Raw genomic sequence first — 19,554 nt, 5'->3', positions numbered from 1 at the left:
AATTAACCTACCATGCATGTTTTTGGGATGTGGGAGGAAACCAGAGTGTGCGGAGAAAACCCACGCAGGCACGGGGAGAACATGCAAACTCCACACTGGCGGGGCCGGGGATTGAACCCCGGTCCTCAGAACTGTAAGGCAGACGATCACTGTGCCGCCTGCCTCAAACTCTTCAAGACATAATCAACAACAAATTTCACATAATCAATTATTATGTTCATCCCCAGATCTCAGTACATTTTGCAGGTGTACCTGAGACTATTTTTTAAACTAAAGTGTGTGCATGCAGGAGTCTTCTATTGTCCTGCACAGCTGCCTGGCCTGAATCCAAGGGGACTACAAAGCTATCTCTCTTTGGCGGTGTCCAACTGTTTCGTCTGACATGCGTTAAATAGGGGGGAAAGTTCTCCACCGTTATTTGTCACACTTCATTGAGAGAAGCTCCTCTTGATACACAGTATAATTACAAAGACGAAAGAAAGTGAAAGCTAAAAAAAAGAATCTGGCTCAATATATAGAAAAGTAACAATACAAGTTTAAAGTATATGACATAAGTGTCCTTAAACTCCAACCGTGGTTTCCATTCTTTGTCTCTCCACTACTGATGAAAGTCCTCTTGACAATAGACCAGAGTGTTGGAGTGAAGTAATGTGTGTGCGTGTGTGTCTTTGTGCAATTTTTAACGTGTGGCTACCATGGAAGAAGAAGAAAAAAACATCACTGTAATGAGAGCGGTCCCAACTGGTCTTCCATCTGCTATTGAAAAAAGTTCCCCTCTTCCTTCTGTCTTCTTCCGACACATCTGCCTTGGTTTGGGTGTCGTCAGCTTTGACATTCCCCCCCCCCCCCACACACACGCTTTAGCTTCCAAGCATTTTTGACCTCTTAAATTGAAGCTGGACAACCAAATTTGATATGCAAGCTGCTTACAATTGGGTTAACTGACAAAATAATTGGGACAACTGGCATGGTTATAACAGTGAATTAATCGATTTAATTTTGGATTGTGTGGAATTGATTGCTGACTCATAGGGTCCTGAAGCAATTGAGGCAAAATGAAGCTCACTAATTGGCTGCAGCCAATCACAGAAAACATGATGTCAGGTTAGGCCAACATCCATTCGACACACACTAGGCAAAACACTGACATAGAAACAGAAATTCAGAACATTCAGAGATAGATTTCACTATCCCATTGAAATAGTTAACAAAATAACACATAATTAACTGGTCATTACCCACGGTGGATAAAGGAAATTGAGTCTAACACCCATCGCTAATTGTAACGTAAATGTATTTTACTGCGGTTAGACCTTGAGAAAGTCATCTATTGTCTCCAGAATATTAAAATATGTCCTTAACTTAAGCTACTGTAATCTTCTCAATTTCTATCAAGGTTACTTTTGTTTGAACTGACTCAAGTTCTAAATGTAAGTTCATTGGCTCGATCAGATTTGTTGAAGGACTTCCAATGCAAATAGGACTAGTCTACCTATTTTATAAAAAAATTTCCAGAAAGAAAATGTCCATACGCAATACCATAATTGCTTCTAGGCTCTATTTCCCGTTTTAGAATATTGACTCCTTACAGCCAGCTGAAGGCTTTTCCATCTGCTGTCTTTAATTTGCCAGAGACAGCGCGCTAACAAAGCATCACTTTGCATGTTGATGTGCTGAAATGACCTATGGGTGGAATGTTGCATGGTTAAAAACAAGCTGTTGCAACATGACTAGTATAAACTTCGAGAGAAATCATTTGTGTTGATTAAAATTGTCCTAGAATGCCCATGGTCAAAATTCTATTTTGAACTGCAATTTAGAACTGCAGCTATCGAATATTTTTTTAAATCAAGTACAGTATTTTACTGATTTAATCGATTGAGTAATTAGATACAAATTCATTTCCATTATTAAACACACATAAACATGTGAGGTGCAGGTATTATTTTGTCCACTTGGGAATCGTCGCGTTTCACTTTGAGTGTGTATGGCTTCAAAAGGTGGGGCCTGGCCTGGTGAGTGACGTGGGTGTCAGCGAATGAGAGTGTAGAGAGGTGGTGCCCAAACTTTTTTGCTCCAAGATCTACTTTTCAAGCAGCCAACCTCCCGCGATCAACCTTTTTTTTGGGGGGTGGGGGCCGCGACCATGTCTCTGGTTTGAGTGAGCTAAAATTCTGGGCCGTCGACACAGCTCAGCACCAATGTATGTTGATGTACCTTGCATCACCGCATGACCCAATCTTGCACAACACAACATAATTAACAATGTAAATGTTTTTGTAATTACCTGAGTTTACTCCGATGACTTGCACTGAAGTGAATCAGCCAGGGATGCGTAGTCGGTGTCGTATTTTCCATGCACAGTCGTAAAATGCCGCTCCACATTACTGTTCTTTGGTAATGCGATGGCAGACTGGCAGATGAGGCATACGCATTTCAAAAATGTCATCATGAAGAAATACTCCTCATCCCATTCCGTATGAAAGTGGTAATTTTTTGTCTTCTTACTTGGTCCAGCTCTCCCACTCATTTTTATACCCTTTCTTAAGATTAAGAGAAAACACCGAGATAAAAATTGGAGGTAACTCACTGACTAGCTTGTTAGTTTTGACACACTTTGCGCCGTTGTTTGCGCATCTGCAGTTACCTTTTAGCAGCGTTGTTTGTGCATGTGCGTCACCTAAGTGTCAGAAAAATTCAGATTTCATCTATTATATATGTATATCAACCAAGCAACGAGATGGATGATAGGCTGATGTCTTTTTTTTTTAATGTCACACGATGTCATGCGACCTACCAATACTACCTTTGCGGTCGACTGATCGATCGCGATCGACGCATTGAGCACCTCTGGTGTAGAGTTAAGGTTGGCTTTTAACTGGCTAACCAGTTAGCCAGTCTACATGTTGAATGACTCGGCGTGAGTTGTGGCTCATGTATGAATGTGCTTACTACAGTATTTGTTTGTCTTAACCACTTGCTTGGGCATTACAATACGTTCTAACTCGCCATGGATGCTAAGTTTTATTAAATTAGCCAACATTTAAAATGTTGCCTTGTATTGGCGATCGTAGACCTGCAGGTGTGGTTCACTTTATCGTCCTTGTTAAGCGTGAAATGATCCCAAACTTTGGACATTTTCTGTCTTTTACGGCCTCTTTCCTCCTGGCTCACCGCCATTGCTCCAACTTATTTCTACCCGTAGTGGTGTGTGCAACTGCAGTAACATTAGTCTAGGTGGAAAAACTATCCCCATGAACCTTCGAAGCAGAGATATTGCTTCACACTTTTGTTTGTAAAAATAAAATATTTAAGTGATACAGATAGATTCAGCCGTACATACGTTATTATTTAGTATAGTATATTTTTTATATTTCATTTTAGAAGGCAAAAAAGAAAAGGGATATTTGTTTTCATGCATTTTTTACAATGAAAGATTAAATGTGTTGTAACAAATAAAAAGTGGACTGTCCATAGTAAGACAGCTTTGTATTGAAGGCAGACAACAGCAGATTACAACAGCAACTTAAAAAATATCCTAAAATAGTTCAGTTAATGTATTTATATTCATGTAATAGGAAAACAACGTTTTGTTTGTCACATTTGTTTCGAAATACAGCTATTGCTTCGAAGATTCAATTAAAACAAACAAAACGCGGAACATTGATGATACGTTTGTAAATTAGAGCCGTTAGTTGAAGATTGGGCCAGTATTATTTACATTCACAATACAAGCCATTAGTCAGACCAAAACAGATTGACATAGAACAAACATTAACTGAACTCCTTCTCAGACAGTTTGAGTGACAGCTGCCACCAGGGGAGACGGACGTGTAATGATGAGGCAGCTGGCAAATGGGCTGATGGGAAATGATGCTTAGATACTGAATTATACTGAGTTTACCGAGCGCTAAGTACGCCATATACTATATATTGGCTGTGCAATGCGCAGTGTGTGATAATGTCAATATAGTGGAACCTGGAACGTCAAAAAAACTTCATCTGTCACTTGTCGCCCATGCTGTTGTATTATATGAATGGTTAATCAGCATCCTGAGCAGAGACAAACAGCTTATGTCTGTGCGGCACACATTGCTAGTTTTATGCCAGTCACATATTAACAGTGGAGCGCTATGCTCAGCTGCAGTAATTGGAAGTGAATTTAAAAAAGAAAAAAACTGCAGCATTGTCAAGGCTGCGGGTGATGCAAAGCAAATTGGATTCACAAAGCATACAGCATAGAGTTTGTCTAATGTCTTTTCCCCTACTCTGCAAATATAACATGTTTACTCTTTCTTCACCTTCGAGCAGAACTACTGAACACATTAAACCTCTAAGGTCAAACACAATCCATTCAGTGACAAGCTGTCCGAATATTTAAACTTTATTTTCTTGAGCAACAATGGAAATACTGTAGAAATGAGTGACAGTTTAACATTCTTAACTGTCAGTTAACAACTGACCTTCCATCCATTTTTTGTAGTGCAATGTCCTCAATAGGGGTGGGTGTGCTGGAGCCTATTCAGGCTAACTTTGGGCGAAGGGCAGCGTACACCATTGGGCTGGTCGCCAGCCAGTCGCAGGGCACATATAGACAATCTTTCACACTCACATTCACAGCTATGGACAATTTCGCACCTAGAAAGTGTTATCAATACGATGCAAAAACAATAAAACACTCAACTAATGAATTGCCAAAGGTGAGAGTCGGGTCTGTAATGTGTATTCTTAATTGTCATACAAGTACAAAAATAAGATATCTGTTATATAAAAGCAACACTCTATCTTAACACCCCTAGTGCTTCTCCTTCAGAAAAAAAAGTGACACGAGAAATGGCAGAAAATGAAAAAGCAAAACCGGCAGAACCTAGTTAGTAAGTCTCATGACATACACTGAGGTCCCGTGTGACGTCATGCAAGACAACAGTTCAAACGATAGTTTTATGTGACTTTTGTGTGAGGCAATTTTACACACACACACACACACACACACACACACACACACACACACACACACACACACAGACACATATGATGTCTTTTGGGGGAGACGCTGGAACAGATTAATGGCATTTCCATTCATTTCAATGGTGAAAGATGATATGAGCGTATTGACTTACAAATGTGGTCACAGAACGAATTAACTTGCATTTCAAAATGGCTCAGGCAGTGAGCTGAACTCAGTCCATCAACATGTCAATTTGTCAATGTCTGTCCACAGAGTCTTCAACCTGTAATCCTCCAGCCAGATAGACTGATCGACTGCACCAAAAAGACTTCTTTGGCCTGGGGTGGCATGAAACATCAACCTTTTCACTACATTTTCACTACTAGAGGCTGAGACGTTCTTTAATTGCGTCTATCTTTCAATTGGATGTACCACAAAACATAATTGACCTTTCACTGATTGGTTTAATCAGAAACATTTAAATACCCATTTTAACAATTGCACATTTTACAGTCACAACCTTAGTGGCAGTGCAGCTTTATGCAGTGATAGCAGAATGGACCTACAAAAACTCTTTTCCAATTTAAATATCTCTCTCAGGGACAGCAGTTGCCTTCCCGCTGACTGCTGCTGGAGATACTCCTTATCCACCAGGGTATACAGTGGATCAGTGTATTAGTGCATTACAAACCATGTTTGACAAGACAGTGGATGTTAGGATTATCATTATAACTTCACAAAAACTGTATAGAGAATGTTTAGCCAATTAGAAAATCAATGTAATTTTGTCTCCATCTTCCTGCATGATTGACTCATCATTGGTGACACTGCACACCAGCTCACCCATCAGAACTATAACGCTATAATCCGGACCTGCCTACTTGAGCATTAATGTAGCCGTGTTAACCAGGGTCAAATGACATTGTGAGAGGGAAAAGTGCATAATGGAAAGTACAGGGCCTCATTGGAGGAAAGAAATAGTTGACTGTCAGACCCACTTCAACAGTAATACTGCAGAGAGAAAAAGGTGAGTATGTGCCAAGCCAGAAGCATCGTGGCGACAGAATGGCCACAAAAGGAAAACCACAAAACTGAAGGGACGCCATTAGAGTTGTCGAGGCGAGGAAGGCAAGGCAAAAACATGTAGGACCCAAATGCAGGGAAGCAGGCAGGCAGGAGTGCAGGAGTCTAAAAAATATATATTTAATTTCCCCCCAAAAAAGGCCAACAAGGAACATGGATAAAGCAAACTAAACAAAGTCCCACAACAGATAACCTTGAATAAACCTAAAACTGGAAACAAACTATGACTGGTGAGTAAGACGTGGAACAGACAGGGACAATGACACCCGACAATGACATACTGAAAATACATACTGCAATGACAATGAACTGACAAAAACTGAAAGAAACCAGGGAATGAAATACAAACAGATTGACGAGACAACCAGTAACACCTGGAGAAGGCACGAGTGGATGGAGAGAGCTGATTGGTCGACACAAGGCAGAAGGTTGACGAGAACAGGTGGACACAATAACTAAATGAGAACACGACAAACATGGAACACAGGAAAACATGGACCAAAACTAAACACATCCCAAACCAAAACACAGACCATGACAGCCATCTTGAAATGGAGGCAAAACCCAAAAGTTAAGTTAGTGTGAGTATGGCTATGATGCTTTAATCTGAGATGTTAGCCTCAACTGTAATATAAATTTTTCAGTGTGCTGCATCATTTTGAGTTTGGGGGTCTGTTTCCACTTTGAAAAATTAATGCAGGAAACAGAAAAAAACACACACCACATAGAACACATCAATCATAACAGGACACGCTAACAAGGGTCTCCTCTATTTAGTTTTCGTCATGTGGATGATGGCCACGGCAAGGTAGGACTGAGGGTAGTTGAAAAACAAGACCCCTGCACACTGCATTGAACGCATCACTCTGAACGCAACATGCTAAAAAACAACAATGGGAGAGAACGAGGGTCTCTTCCACAGCTTGTTGGTCTTGGTACTGTAATTATATTTGAGAGGAGACTGGGTGCAACAAGAAAACATACCAGTCCAACAAAATGGAGATTGTGGAGTATAATACTGTAATTCTTTATCCTTGGGCTATTTTTTAGGAAAATATTGTCAATGTCACACACATGGTATTAAGACATTTGCGAACTGTCTTAAATTGTGGGGAAAAAATGCATGTCACCTTTAATATCAAGTGGACTCGAGTAGGTACCATGCAGTGAAAAAGGGAGGCAAGTCATAAAGTAGAAATCCAATGTTAAAACCACAGCTTTCTTTGAATGGAAACTACAAATGGCTTTCATTTGTAAAACTCAGCCCAAAAATGTTTCTGTCAGAGAGAAACCTGACCCGGCAGTTTATGTCAAGTAACTACAAATGATTCCAAAAAACCAAAATACTTCTACAACTGTCTTCACCAACTTGGTGAGCAGCACAGCACTGAAGCTAACCGTTGGACAGTTCAAATTGCCGACGATGGACAAATATCAGGTTTTCATGGGAGTGAATTCTGCAGTGATGCATGTTGGGCAAATCTCTCAGGATGTGTGTAGTTTAAAGAGAAAATGCCTTGGTGGCTTTTCATGCCTGTCATAATCCAAGACAGTGGCAGACATTGTCCATTTGGGACGCCATTAGAATGACGCAGTATCACGCTTTCTGCTGACATTAGCAACAGTCGTATATGTTCACTGTTTATTATTGGCCATTGTGCATAATTTAGCACAGCCACAAGCAGTGACTCGGGTCCTGAAAGCTTCCCGCTAACTCCAAACTAACTAAGACCTTGTATTCACAGTGCATCTTTATGAGATGCCACTGCTTGGCTACTAATGCAGCCGTCTTGGATTTTCCTGTGGGACAGCTCAAACAACACTGCATTGGCGACACATTCAGATTGCAGTTCTACACTCTTGACAGTGTAGGCATACTAATCAACTTGACTTTAACTGTTCCACTGAATGCATCTTAGCTGTGCTTTTGTATCAGTCAAGCTCTACATGAAAGGAGCTATGAAAACACTGTGATAAAAAGTTACTTCAACTAATCGTACATTAACCTCTATAGAAATTCTAAATGTTTATGTCATTACATTATTTGTTGTTACTCCCAGTAAAAAGCAAAGAGTATATTTCAACCAAAAATATGTAATCAAATAGTTAATAGTAATTTAAAATATAATAATAATAATTATTATTATTACCATTGATAGTATACTGTATTTCTAATGGTAATCTGAATGTCATATAATAATAAATATAACAATGAATGAATAATCATCATAATAATCAACTCATTTCACTGAAGAGTTGCCTTCTTCGGTTACAATTATTTTGACTTACGTTATTTATTAATTCATTTGTGGTCATTTCTAAATGACTAAGGTTACCAAACGCGGTTCCTCTTCCAATAAAGGATTAGAGTAAATTTGTTCCATGACCATGCTTATATGTGAAATTATCTTTCCTTATTGAAATGAATGGAAATGCAATTAATCTGCTCTAGCACCTCCTAAAAAAAAAACCACACCAAACCTTTTTTTTTTTTTCAAAAGATAAATTGCACCCAATATTAGTGTACTACATAAAAACACAGTAATAATATTTGCTCTCTGCATAACCTGCAAACACCGAATATGCGAGCGCCAAACCTAATGTATTGTCCTTCCATATTCTTCCACCGTGGGGTCTATTGACAGTTGGCAAACCACCTTAATGGTGCATTACTGCCACCAACTGATATTGTCCTTCCACTGAAAGGAAATCAATGTGAATTGATGGTGTCTTGATGATGAGAAGTGTGCTGCTGCCATCTAGCAGTGGGGCTCTAAAGCACACTCGTATCAAGTGACGGCTCACATCTCGAAAAACTCAGTCAAGGCGCAAGGCACCACAATATTTAAATGTCTTTACGGCACACGGTTATATAACGACTCATTCAGTTAAATAATTTCTGTAAAGTGAAAACTGCCCACCAACATTTACTCCACCATCATGTATAGCATTGTATCGTTAATCGGGACGTATCGTTCACATAACATATATATTTTATTTACAGAGCTGCAATGTTGGGTTAACTTTTTCCTATCCTTAGGCCTCCTAAAAAATACCACCATTAAGAATGTCATGTTACCAGTGAAGCAAATGGGCTAGAGTGGTACAAAGTGTTCAAAGTGTGGGACAAACACATAAAACAGATGTGATAGAAGACAGGAATTGGTGTGCTTACCTGTTGATGAGGGGATGAAGGGCCAGCCGGAAATGAAAGACAAAATGGGAAAAGAGAACATATTAGTTAGGTTAAAAGTGCTCTGAATGTAAACAGACTGTGGACATGGCGTGTTTACGAATGTGAAACGATGTTTATAATACTTCTTCTCTTTGGTTCTAGCTCTGGTCTTAAGCTAGAGGACACTGTTGTGTGTCTGCAGTAATCCATCACTTGATAAGGTCAAAGTGGTACACGAACGTCCTCACTCAGGAAGCGACTTAAGATCAACAACACCCAGTGGAATAACATTGTTTCACACCACTGTACAGCAATGCACCAAATGTTATAAAATGTGCTTTTCCGCATTGAAATCTTCAAGTGCCTTGTTTAGACAAAAAGGAGAAACAGTGGAATTTGTAAAGGTAAAGGCTGCGGATTCGAGCTACACCTATTCACATTCCCATGGATCCCGGTCAAGTTAATGTCATGCTTTTTCTTGTTGGGAAATACTGTAAAAGCTTGTCAACAAGTGTCAGTGCAGATGCACGAAATTCAGTACACAAGGGCTTCTGACTAACATGGAAGCTGCTCTTCCAAACATAGAATTGTGTACAGTTACTTCCAGTAGAACGGAACATAGGGTTATAGCCCTGGCGTAGGAACGACATGCTATTTTCTCCTTGTCTAAAATACATTATTATGTAATGTTCATTACAGCTTTAGGGCCTGCCACACACCAAACGACACGGCCAAGAGCAACTGAACTGGACAACTAAAAAAAAAATACAGTCGACACACCAAGAGATCGAGCACTGCACCGCACATTTACTGGTGGGCTGCAACGGAAAAACTGCAACCCCGTGTCGGGTTTGAGGCTCTGCATACAATATACTGTACTGAGGCCATGGTTGTTTCTAATACACAACGTGTAAGTCTTTCTTTTATGGTTAGCTTGACAATAAACTCCAAATGGTAGTGGCAATCAACAGCTTCAAGCTGGTAGACCAAACGACAGCGACACCCCAGCGTTTATTAGTATTTAATGAACTGCAATGTGTCATAATCTGTCAACAGTCGCAGTGTTTAAGTCCATTATTTTTTTGGTGGGGATAATATGCTTGAAATGAATTATGTTTTGTAAATGACTCGCAGATCTCCCCCGGATTGACAATAATTCCCTCTGCCTCTTCCCTTTGTTTACACTAAGCTGTGCCCTCAGAGGAGGGATAAGAGGGTTTAGAGTGTGTGTGATGGCAAACACACACTAATGGACACAGTGCATTTTCATACACACATTGATCTAAGAGAGTGAAAGCTCACATCAGTAAAGAAAAGCCAACTCGTCGGTGCTAGAGTGGGAAATGTAATCAATTCTTCTTAAATACTCAGATTCACAAGTAATTCTATCTGCGCTGACTGTAACTGGCATCAACAACCTTGTTGGCAGTACCCACGCTTCTATTCTATTTCCTCTGGTAGGAACAGTGGCGCTGAACAGATAATGTCATTTCCTCCTGTCTCCCGGGACGATGGAAAGGCTAAGCGGTCACAGACAGTTTCGTGATGGGATCACTGTGTTCTTCATCACAGTCACTTCTAGCTTACACTAGCCACACTTATGTCGCTACTTATTCCGGTGTGCTGGCAAGAAAAAAAAAAAAAGACTTGGCTATTGACATATGGTAGGAGCTTTACTTTAAAGTAGGAGCTGAATTTTTTTTATCTTAAAGTTGGAAAAGCGCATCTGCTGCCACTTAAACTTGGCAGGACCAAGGTGGATTGGAGGTCCTCTCCAGGGCAAACTGCATGGAGAGGGACATTGCGTTCATTATTACACAGGTTTATTCGCCATAAAAATGAAACAATCTCAACAAGCTCGAAAACACATAAAAACTGAAAAAATGCATACGTGAACAAAAAATACTATCCATCCATCCATCTTCTACCACTTATCCGAGGTCGGGTCGCGGGGGCAGTAGCTTCAGCAGGGACGCTCAGACTTTCCTTTCCCCAGCCACTTCATCCATCTCTTCCGGGGGGATCCCGAGGCGTTCCCAGGCCAGCCGAAGGATGTAGTCTCTCCAGCGTGTCCTGGGTCGTCCCCGGGGTCTCCTCCCGGTGGGACGTGCCCGGAACACCTCACCAGGGAGTCGTCCGGGAGGCATCCGAATCAGATGCCCCAGGCACCTCATCTGGCTCCTCTCGATGTGAAGGAGTAACGGCTCTACTCTGAGATCCTCCCGGATGACCGAGCTTCTCCCCCTATCTCTAAGGGAGAGCCCGGACACCCTGCGGAGGAAACTCATTTCGGCCGCTTGTATCAGGGATCTCGTTCTTTCGGTCACGACCCACAGCTCGTGACCATAGGTGAGGGTAGGAACGTAGATCGACCGGTAAATCGAGAGCTTCGCCTTTCGGCTTAGCTCCTTCTTTACCACAACGGATCGATACAAAGTCCGCATCACTGCAGATGCTGCACCGATCCACCTCTCGATCTCCCGTTCCATTCTTCCCTCACTCGTGAACAAGACCCCAAGATACTTGAACTCCTCCACTTGGGGCAGGATCTCATCCCCGACCTGGAGAGGGCACGCCACCCTTTTCCGACTGAGGACCAAAAAATACTAGTTACTGTAAAATAATATAAATACACTGCAACTGTAAAGACTGTTCCTTGCTAAAAAGAAGGCAGGGTTGCCACCTGCAGCTCACGAACATTTGTATTAATAATCGGAAATTGGAGTAGTAAAACTAACTAAGTCTTTAAATAATGACTCTTGCAGTAAGGTTTTCAAACATTTGCTGGTTTTACTTATCAGGCCTAACACAGATGTTGGGTATTGAGTGTTATCAATTGTGCACCAGTTGGATTTGAAGCAGGGGATAGCTGTTAGACACTTGAAAAGCAACCAACACAACCAACAGATGTTTTAGTGTGTGTATACTGTGTATGTTTGTATGTCTGTGTGAGTGTTTGCATTCTGGGGTATAAAGTGAAACACTGTTTATGTTAGTTAAAAAAAAATAATGTTTTGATGTCATTATCAGTTTTGTTGATGAGCAGATGGCCAGTTTGAATCATATGAAAACAAATCTTTTTAGTTCATATTTAAATGTGAACAGTTACTTTTGTGAATCTAATCAGTGATATTCTCAGATTTTTATGCTAAAAGGGGATTTAAAAGCTGTGTGTTTTATATCTCTCAATCAAATATTGACCCAATATTGAGTATTTGGCTTCTTCATGATTCCCACATGACCATAATTAATTTGCCTGACTCAATCAGTTACAAAGAAAACTAATAATGAATAAAACTATGATGCACAGATGCTTCTACTGTTTGTGTTTTAAACCATCTCCAATTTATACAATAATACTTTGACACGGAAACATCAATGTAAACAATTTAAAGTAGAAATGGTGGTAGACAACCACAATGTATCCCTCAATGCTACTGTTTATGTATACAGTATACACGATAAAGGTGTTTAAGAAAAATGGCTAGAATCTATGAAAAAAACAACAACATGGGACACAGCACAAAATTTGAACGTCACTCAAATTTAAGTATACAAATTATGGGTGGGTATTCCTTTAAGGCAATGTGTCCCTTTGCATGATCCACATGCACAGATCAAGCTGGTCACCTTGTCACAACTGCTTAAGTGCCACCAAGTTGCCATGGTAACAAAAGCTGTACTTGCAATTGGCCCCATTATAGAGGGGGCGAGGCGAGCATTGAATCATTTGCAAGAGGAAGGACCGCCCACTCTAAACTGGCTGCTTTACGTGTGGCTCCAAAAAGAGGGTCCTTGGGTTATTTTGACAAAAGCATGTCATGTTATTAAGACACCTGGGACCTGGTTTTTATTGTGAGAAAAGTGCATAATATGCCATATTGTATTATGCACCCACTATGTCTGTTTAAATTGCTTTTTTTTCCCCCTCACTGGAAAAAACTGATAAAAGAATCCTGTAAAATGTTGCCTTAATACAAATGTAGCTTTACATGCAATGTTTTAAGTAACATTTAAACATTATTAACAGAAATGCAAGTTTAAAAATAAGCTTTGCACTGCCATAATAATAATTATTATTTAAAACAAAACACTGGTGGTGGCGGTCTCGTGTGATTTGCTGAAGTAATACGTGAGATTAAGCATGATGACAGCTAAATTGAAAATTTTACCAAGTTACCAACTTGAACAAAAATTATGGCTGTTAAGATTCCACTGTACTTTGTCATGCATCCCTTTGTGACAAACTCCATAATAAATGGGTTGGGAATGAACCAGCAACTATAAGAAAGACTATGGGCTACATGCGCCTCAGCTGTTCAACACATGGTACAACATGTCGACACCAATCAGCCTGTCAGTCTTAGCATAACAAACGAGTATGGAATGTGAAATCTGCAATCAAAATATGTTCCCTCGAAGATCTCCTGAACTTGCTTTCCTTTGTGTCGATTGCTTCCCAGGTGGCCTCACTTTTAAACGTCTCATGCATGCTCACACATGCTAACATGAGGTTGCTTTGAACCATTTATTCACATTTGATGCTCCACATTTAAATAGAGGAAATTGAGGATGAATAACAAAATGAATTAAAAGAGATGAGAGCATGGAGGCCTCAGAGATGACTTGCTCAGTTTAGATTTTGACAGGCCTTTATTGTGTCCACGCTGCAGCTGTATTTGGTAATTCATGTCAGTGCACTCCTCCTAATGGATAATAGCTTTTATGACTTCCATTTTGACTATGGACCTCTGTCCTGCAATATCACATTTGGCATCATTAGCTTCTCTTAAGTCCATGCTGACAGGACCAAGGTAATCAGGTCACTAAACTCACAGTACGAATCCTTTAAAAAAATATGGAGGATTACGTCATTATTTTGTTTGCTATAATGATTATTCTATGAGATATTCTGCATGAATAGAATGGGTATCCATCCATCCATCCATTTTCTTTACTGCTTATCCTCACTAGGGTCACGGGCTGCTGGAGCCTATCCCAGCTGTTTTCAAGCGGGAGGCGGGGTACACCCTGAACCGGTTGCCAGCCAATCGCAGGGCACATACAAACAAACAACCATTCGCACTCACATTCACACCTCCAGGCAATTTAGAGTCTTCAAATAACCTGCCATACATGTTTTGGGGATGTGGGAGGAAATTGGAGTGCCTGGAGAAAACCCACCCAGGCACAGGGAGATCATGCAAACTCCACACAGGCGGGGCCGGGATTTGAACCCCGGTCCCCAGAACTGTGAGGCAGATGTGCTAACCAGTCATTCACCATGGGCTAAAATGGGTATGTTTGTATAAAAAGATTAATTTATCTATGCAACTTTATTTTATATATCTTCCAATATTGAGCAAAAAAAAAAAAAGGTTTGAATTGCCTTTCGATGTCACAAGATGGCACTTTTTTTTTATTTTATTTTTTTATTAGATAAAGCTATGGCTTAACTAAGTGAAGCTCATCCCTCAGTTCAACATAGGTGCTTGGCACCAATAAACGGCCAGATCGAGGATAAGTTCCTCCTTTAAAAATTCTGTGGAGATGAATTTACAAATGCCAAATAATGAACTTCCCATCCATCCATCCATCCATCCATTTTCTGAGCCGCTTCTCCTCACTAGGGTCGCAGGCGTGCTGGAGCCTATCCCAGCTATCATCGGGCAGGAAGCGGGGTACACCCTGAACTGGTTGCCAGCCAATCGCAGGGCACATAGAATCAAACAACCATTCGCACTCACATTCACACCTACGGGCAATTTAGAGTCTTCAATTAACCTACCACACATGTTTTTGGGATGTGGGGAAGCCGGAGTGCCCGGAGAAAACCCACGCAGGCACGGGGAGAACATGCAAACACACAGGAGGGGCCGGGGATTGAACCCCAGTCCTCAGAACTGTGAGGCAGACGCTCTAACCACCGTGCCCACCAAATAGTGAACTTGATAATTCTATTTCATTTCAATGGGGAATATTGATGTGATATATTGTACGAGCAAATTAAGTTATAAGCTTGGTCACTAAACGAAAAGTCAAGGTACTACTCTAATTGTCCTGTAATTTTGGGACAAAAATTTTACAAAATTTCCATTAGAGCTCAAATGTGAGGCTACTAGATGAGATGGGCTGGAGATCTGTGTTCGGTTTTGGATCCTACCGTCCTTTGGCGTCGGTGTTAACAGCAGTAATTAGTTTATGGGGTCCTGTGGTGATGCGTAGGAAGTGGTTGCCTGATTTCCACATTTAGACATAGCAGTGACAAAAGAGTCAGAGCTCAGCGTAAAACCAGGACTTTTATGCACAACTAAAGTATGCACAGGAGTAGGAGGTGGTCAGTCAGGCTGAAGTAAACAAATCAAGCCTGGGACAGATAGACAGGAAGTGGGGACAGGCAGGGTTAGAACCTGGGAGACAGGAACATTTTTAGCTGGAAAAGTAAGACTGTGTGAGACACTGTGAAGGGGAACAAAGGCAGGAGTGGGCTGATCTACGCATATAGAGGGGGATGTGACTGGGAGATGGACAGGTGTGCAGGTGAGTGGGAGATCAGATAATACTGGGGGTGGGTGCTGAGCGGGGTACTTTTTACTGCAGGGGAAAGGGGAGAGAGGATTTGAAATGGCAGCAAGAGAGATAATACAGAGGACTGAGACATGGTGTGAATGACACCAAGAGCACTGGACTATTTTGTGACTATGTGGTGAAGATTGATGCATTGTTTTGGTCCATTCCATTGAGTGGTAGTATTCAGTATTCAGTGTAAATCTGTCATACCCCATAGCGCTCTATTGTTTTACATTATGTCAATAACCTATGCATTTACACTGATTTAAATGGGACTAATGGATAAATTGACTTTTTAAATGTGTCCGTATACAAATACGATAGTTGGGTCTCTGGAGTGCCTGTATCTGTAATGCAGCTGTTCTCATGTTGCCAATAATATTCCTCCACACACTGAGTTTCTCCGGCCCATGACTTGGCAGCTAGTTTCGGTGAAGATCCACCCCTTTAAACCAGCAGCTGTCAGACTCCATTGTCTGAAACACTATATCAAAGCCAAAAGGTAACCATAGCCAAACTAAGTTTTGTTCGATGTACATAGTATCTTTACCTGAGCGTTAGCTTCTGATCACCAGCACATTCTTGCTTGCTCAATGAGGTTACCGACAGGTATTTGTGTATAGGGATGTGTCAACAGCGTGCACCACATGCACGGACCTGCATACTAATTGCCAGGTGTCATTCTTCGGCACGGTGTCAAGGTTAGGTAAATCATATCTAGGAGACCTGGATAAGCTTAAAGAACATTTTGCGTAAATCACCACCCATTATCTTCACTAGACATGGACTCTCGAGTGAAGTGACTGTCTGACTACCATTGATTTCTTTTATTCCAGGAAGATAGTCTTGCCTGACTTTGTCATCCTCTGATTTAAACAAATAGGAAATATCCCCCAAACCACAAACATACTCAACAGTCTAATTAGTCATTAGTCAGTACATAACTTAGCAAGTCAGTCATTGCAGAATGTACAGAAGTTAATCTATGATTGTATACATTTTCCATCTTTTGGTGATGAAGTATTGCCCTCCACTAGGGAAAATAGAATCCATGCTGTCTATTAGGGGGGCTTGCATGTGCTTCGCAGCACGAACTTGTTTTTTTAGACTTACGGCTTGATATCCACTCCACTGCAAGTCGTCATGGTAACAAATCAGCAATCAGTATTGCACCAGCAGTATATGGGGCAGCGTGAGTGCTGGCTCACTTACATGAGACAGGGCCGCCCTCTCTAAACGGGTTAATTTCTTGAAGTCAACCTACAAATTTTCCGGCTTCCGAAGCACGGTATCAGAGGGAAGCCAAACCTACAGTACAAGGCACAGCACCCGAGACTTATTACAAACGCTCATCTTCATTATCTCGATCTAAAGGGTTAAAAGTGCCTACTTTAAACAAATGGTGTTGTGACTTTGCAATACCACTGCTGTCATGACTGTGCCACTGTACAAAGTGGCCAAAAGTTGCCATTCAACAGAACATGATGCAGTCCATTTCCTTTCCATCATCCATGTCTTTTAGTGCCATTTCTAAAGTACACATACTGTATATTCACTGTGCTCCTGCCCACTCTATTTCTGTATCCACCACCCCTCCGGCCCGAAACCCACCTGCCACTGGCAAGACAAGCATCTTTTCAGTATTTCACCAATAGTGGGAGGATGTTGTATTTACTATGCCTGGGACACCTGCACTCACTCACTCACTCACTCACTCACTCACTCACTCACTCACTCACTCACTCACTCACTCACTCACTCACTCACTCACTCACTCACTCACTCACTCACTCACTCACTCACTCACTCACTCACTCACTCACTCACTCACTCACTCACTCACTCACTCACTCACTCACTCACTCACTCACTCACTCACTCACTCACTCACTCACTCACTCACTCACTCACTCACTCACTCACTCACTCACTCACTCACTCACTCACTCACTCACTCACTCACTCACTCACTCACTCACTCACTCACTCACTCACTCACTCACTCACTCACTCACTCACTCACTCACTCACTCACTCACTCACTCACTCACTCACTCACTCACTCACTCACTCACTCACTCACTCACTCACTCACTCACTCACTCACTCACTCACTCACTCACTCACTCACTCACTCACTCACTCACTCACTCACTCACTCACTCACTCACTCACTCACTCACTCACTCACTCACTCACTCACTCACTCACTCACTCACTCACTCACTCACTCACTCACTCACTCACTCACTCACTCACTCACTCACTCACTCACTCACTCACTCACTCACTCACTCACTCACTCACTCACTCACTCACTCACTCACTCACAGCAGTGAGGTATAGCACAATAAAATAGCTAAAGCACTGAAGGTCAAAGGGTTAGGAACGGGGAGATCCAAAGGAAGAATAGATAACGGTGAGCGGTATAGAGGATAGAACCGGATGCTTGGTAAGCTCAATGATTTTTCTTCTGTTGATATCATTAGTTTAACATTGCTATTATGTCCACGATGCCTCTGTTCTAGCAACAAATCCAATATTTAACAAATGTTGAGAGTGGTAAATGCAAACAAGGTTAAAATGGGCAGCAAAATAGGAATTAGGAGTAGAAAAGAGAACTGAGCTTAGCGCTCAGACAACTGAAAGCTTGTGTTCTACTCAAATAAATGACAATGACCATTACCAAGATCACTTGGACATAAATTGGTGAATGACACTTTTGCATGCTCTCCTCTAAAATGATGTATTTCATCGAACAAATAAACAGGAGATGCAAAGTAGAACAAAGGCAGTTAATAGGATCTAAGTAGAGAGCTGTTTTTCTAGCAGCTTGACTCATTGGCGGTCCCAACACTCTACGTGTGATACAGTTTCAAAGAACTACTAGCCACGTGTTGTAAATTAGCTTAGTGACATGCCTCCAATGAGCCTTTGTTGTCTAATGAAGCGCGGTGATGCTGTGCGAGCGGGAGGCAGAGATCCAAGACGAAGGCAGTGTTTTTGTGAGTGATGGAGAAACTCGTCAAGCTTCAAAACGCGTAGGTGTACTAAAACATCACTAACAAAAAGAATGCCATCAAACATGCTACCACTTTCAAGAGATCATGTGCCTAATTAATTACACAGGCATCTAATGACCAGGTTGTTTGGACTTCACTAGCACCTCTTTTGCTTTTATATTGAACCACACAACTTATTAACTTATTATCCCGACAATACAGTGGAAAGTCTACAAGGAATGACCCTGAAGTCGTACAATTCAAAATACTAAAAAAATTTCAGGTAAGAATTACGTTATCATTTATCATTGAAGTTGACATATTTTATTTATTTACGTTGTTACAAACTTATTTTTACACTTGTACACAATTAAGCATACTAAAATGTAAACTGTATAAAATGTACTTAAACATTGCCTGTATGGTTAATATACAGAGTAATCTGACATGTGGAATATATTCTATTTCCATTACTTCCTATCATAGAAATGTAAGTTCAGTTAGACGCATGGAGCAAAATTGGAACCGAATAATTGGATCCATTATTCTATTATACAGAGTGTATTTCTAGCCTCTAAAGTACAAGAAATATTCACTGAAGGACCATGTCAGTGCCTCTCCTTTTTAATTTAGTAAGGTGGTCTTACGCATGATTAATTCTTTTCAAAACCTCTGCTACAGAAGCAGTGTTTGTTTTCTTTACTGTGTGTCTGTTAAGCCGATTAAGCATTTAATAAATTTCTGGAGCTTGGGCCAAAAAAGAAAGCTTTACATTT

General features: G+C 41.0%; 1 protein-coding gene across 5 annotated transcripts in view; it reads right to left on the bottom strand.

The window, feature by feature from the left end:
* The window catches only part of cadm2a (cell adhesion molecule 2a), a 307,569-nt gene that overhangs the window by 130,327 nt on the left and 157,688 nt on the right, over positions 1–19,554 (bottom strand). Inside the window, exon 1 of one of the 5 annotated variants that reach the window (XM_061751331.1) lies at positions 11,098–11,326. The exons of 3 other annotated variants lie outside the window; for them this stretch is intronic. In XM_061751331.1, coding sequence (XP_061607315.1) covers positions 11,098–11,119 — 22 coding nt within the window. In that variant the 5' untranslated portion in view covers positions 11,120–11,326. Of the gene's footprint in view, positions 1–9,206; positions 11,049–11,097; positions 11,327–19,554 lie in introns of those variants that run through there. One more of the 5 variants, XM_061751329.1, reaches the window with a different exon arrangement.

This window comes from Phyllopteryx taeniolatus, chromosome 17 (genome assembly GCF_024500385.1).
Source record: "Phyllopteryx taeniolatus isolate TA_2022b chromosome 17, UOR_Ptae_1.2, whole genome shotgun sequence".
NCBI classification, from domain to species: Eukaryota; Metazoa; Chordata; class Actinopteri; order Syngnathiformes; family Syngnathidae; genus Phyllopteryx; species Phyllopteryx taeniolatus.
Note: the sequence above shows the minus strand (reverse complement) of the source record. Positions and strands in the feature narration are given on the sequence as shown.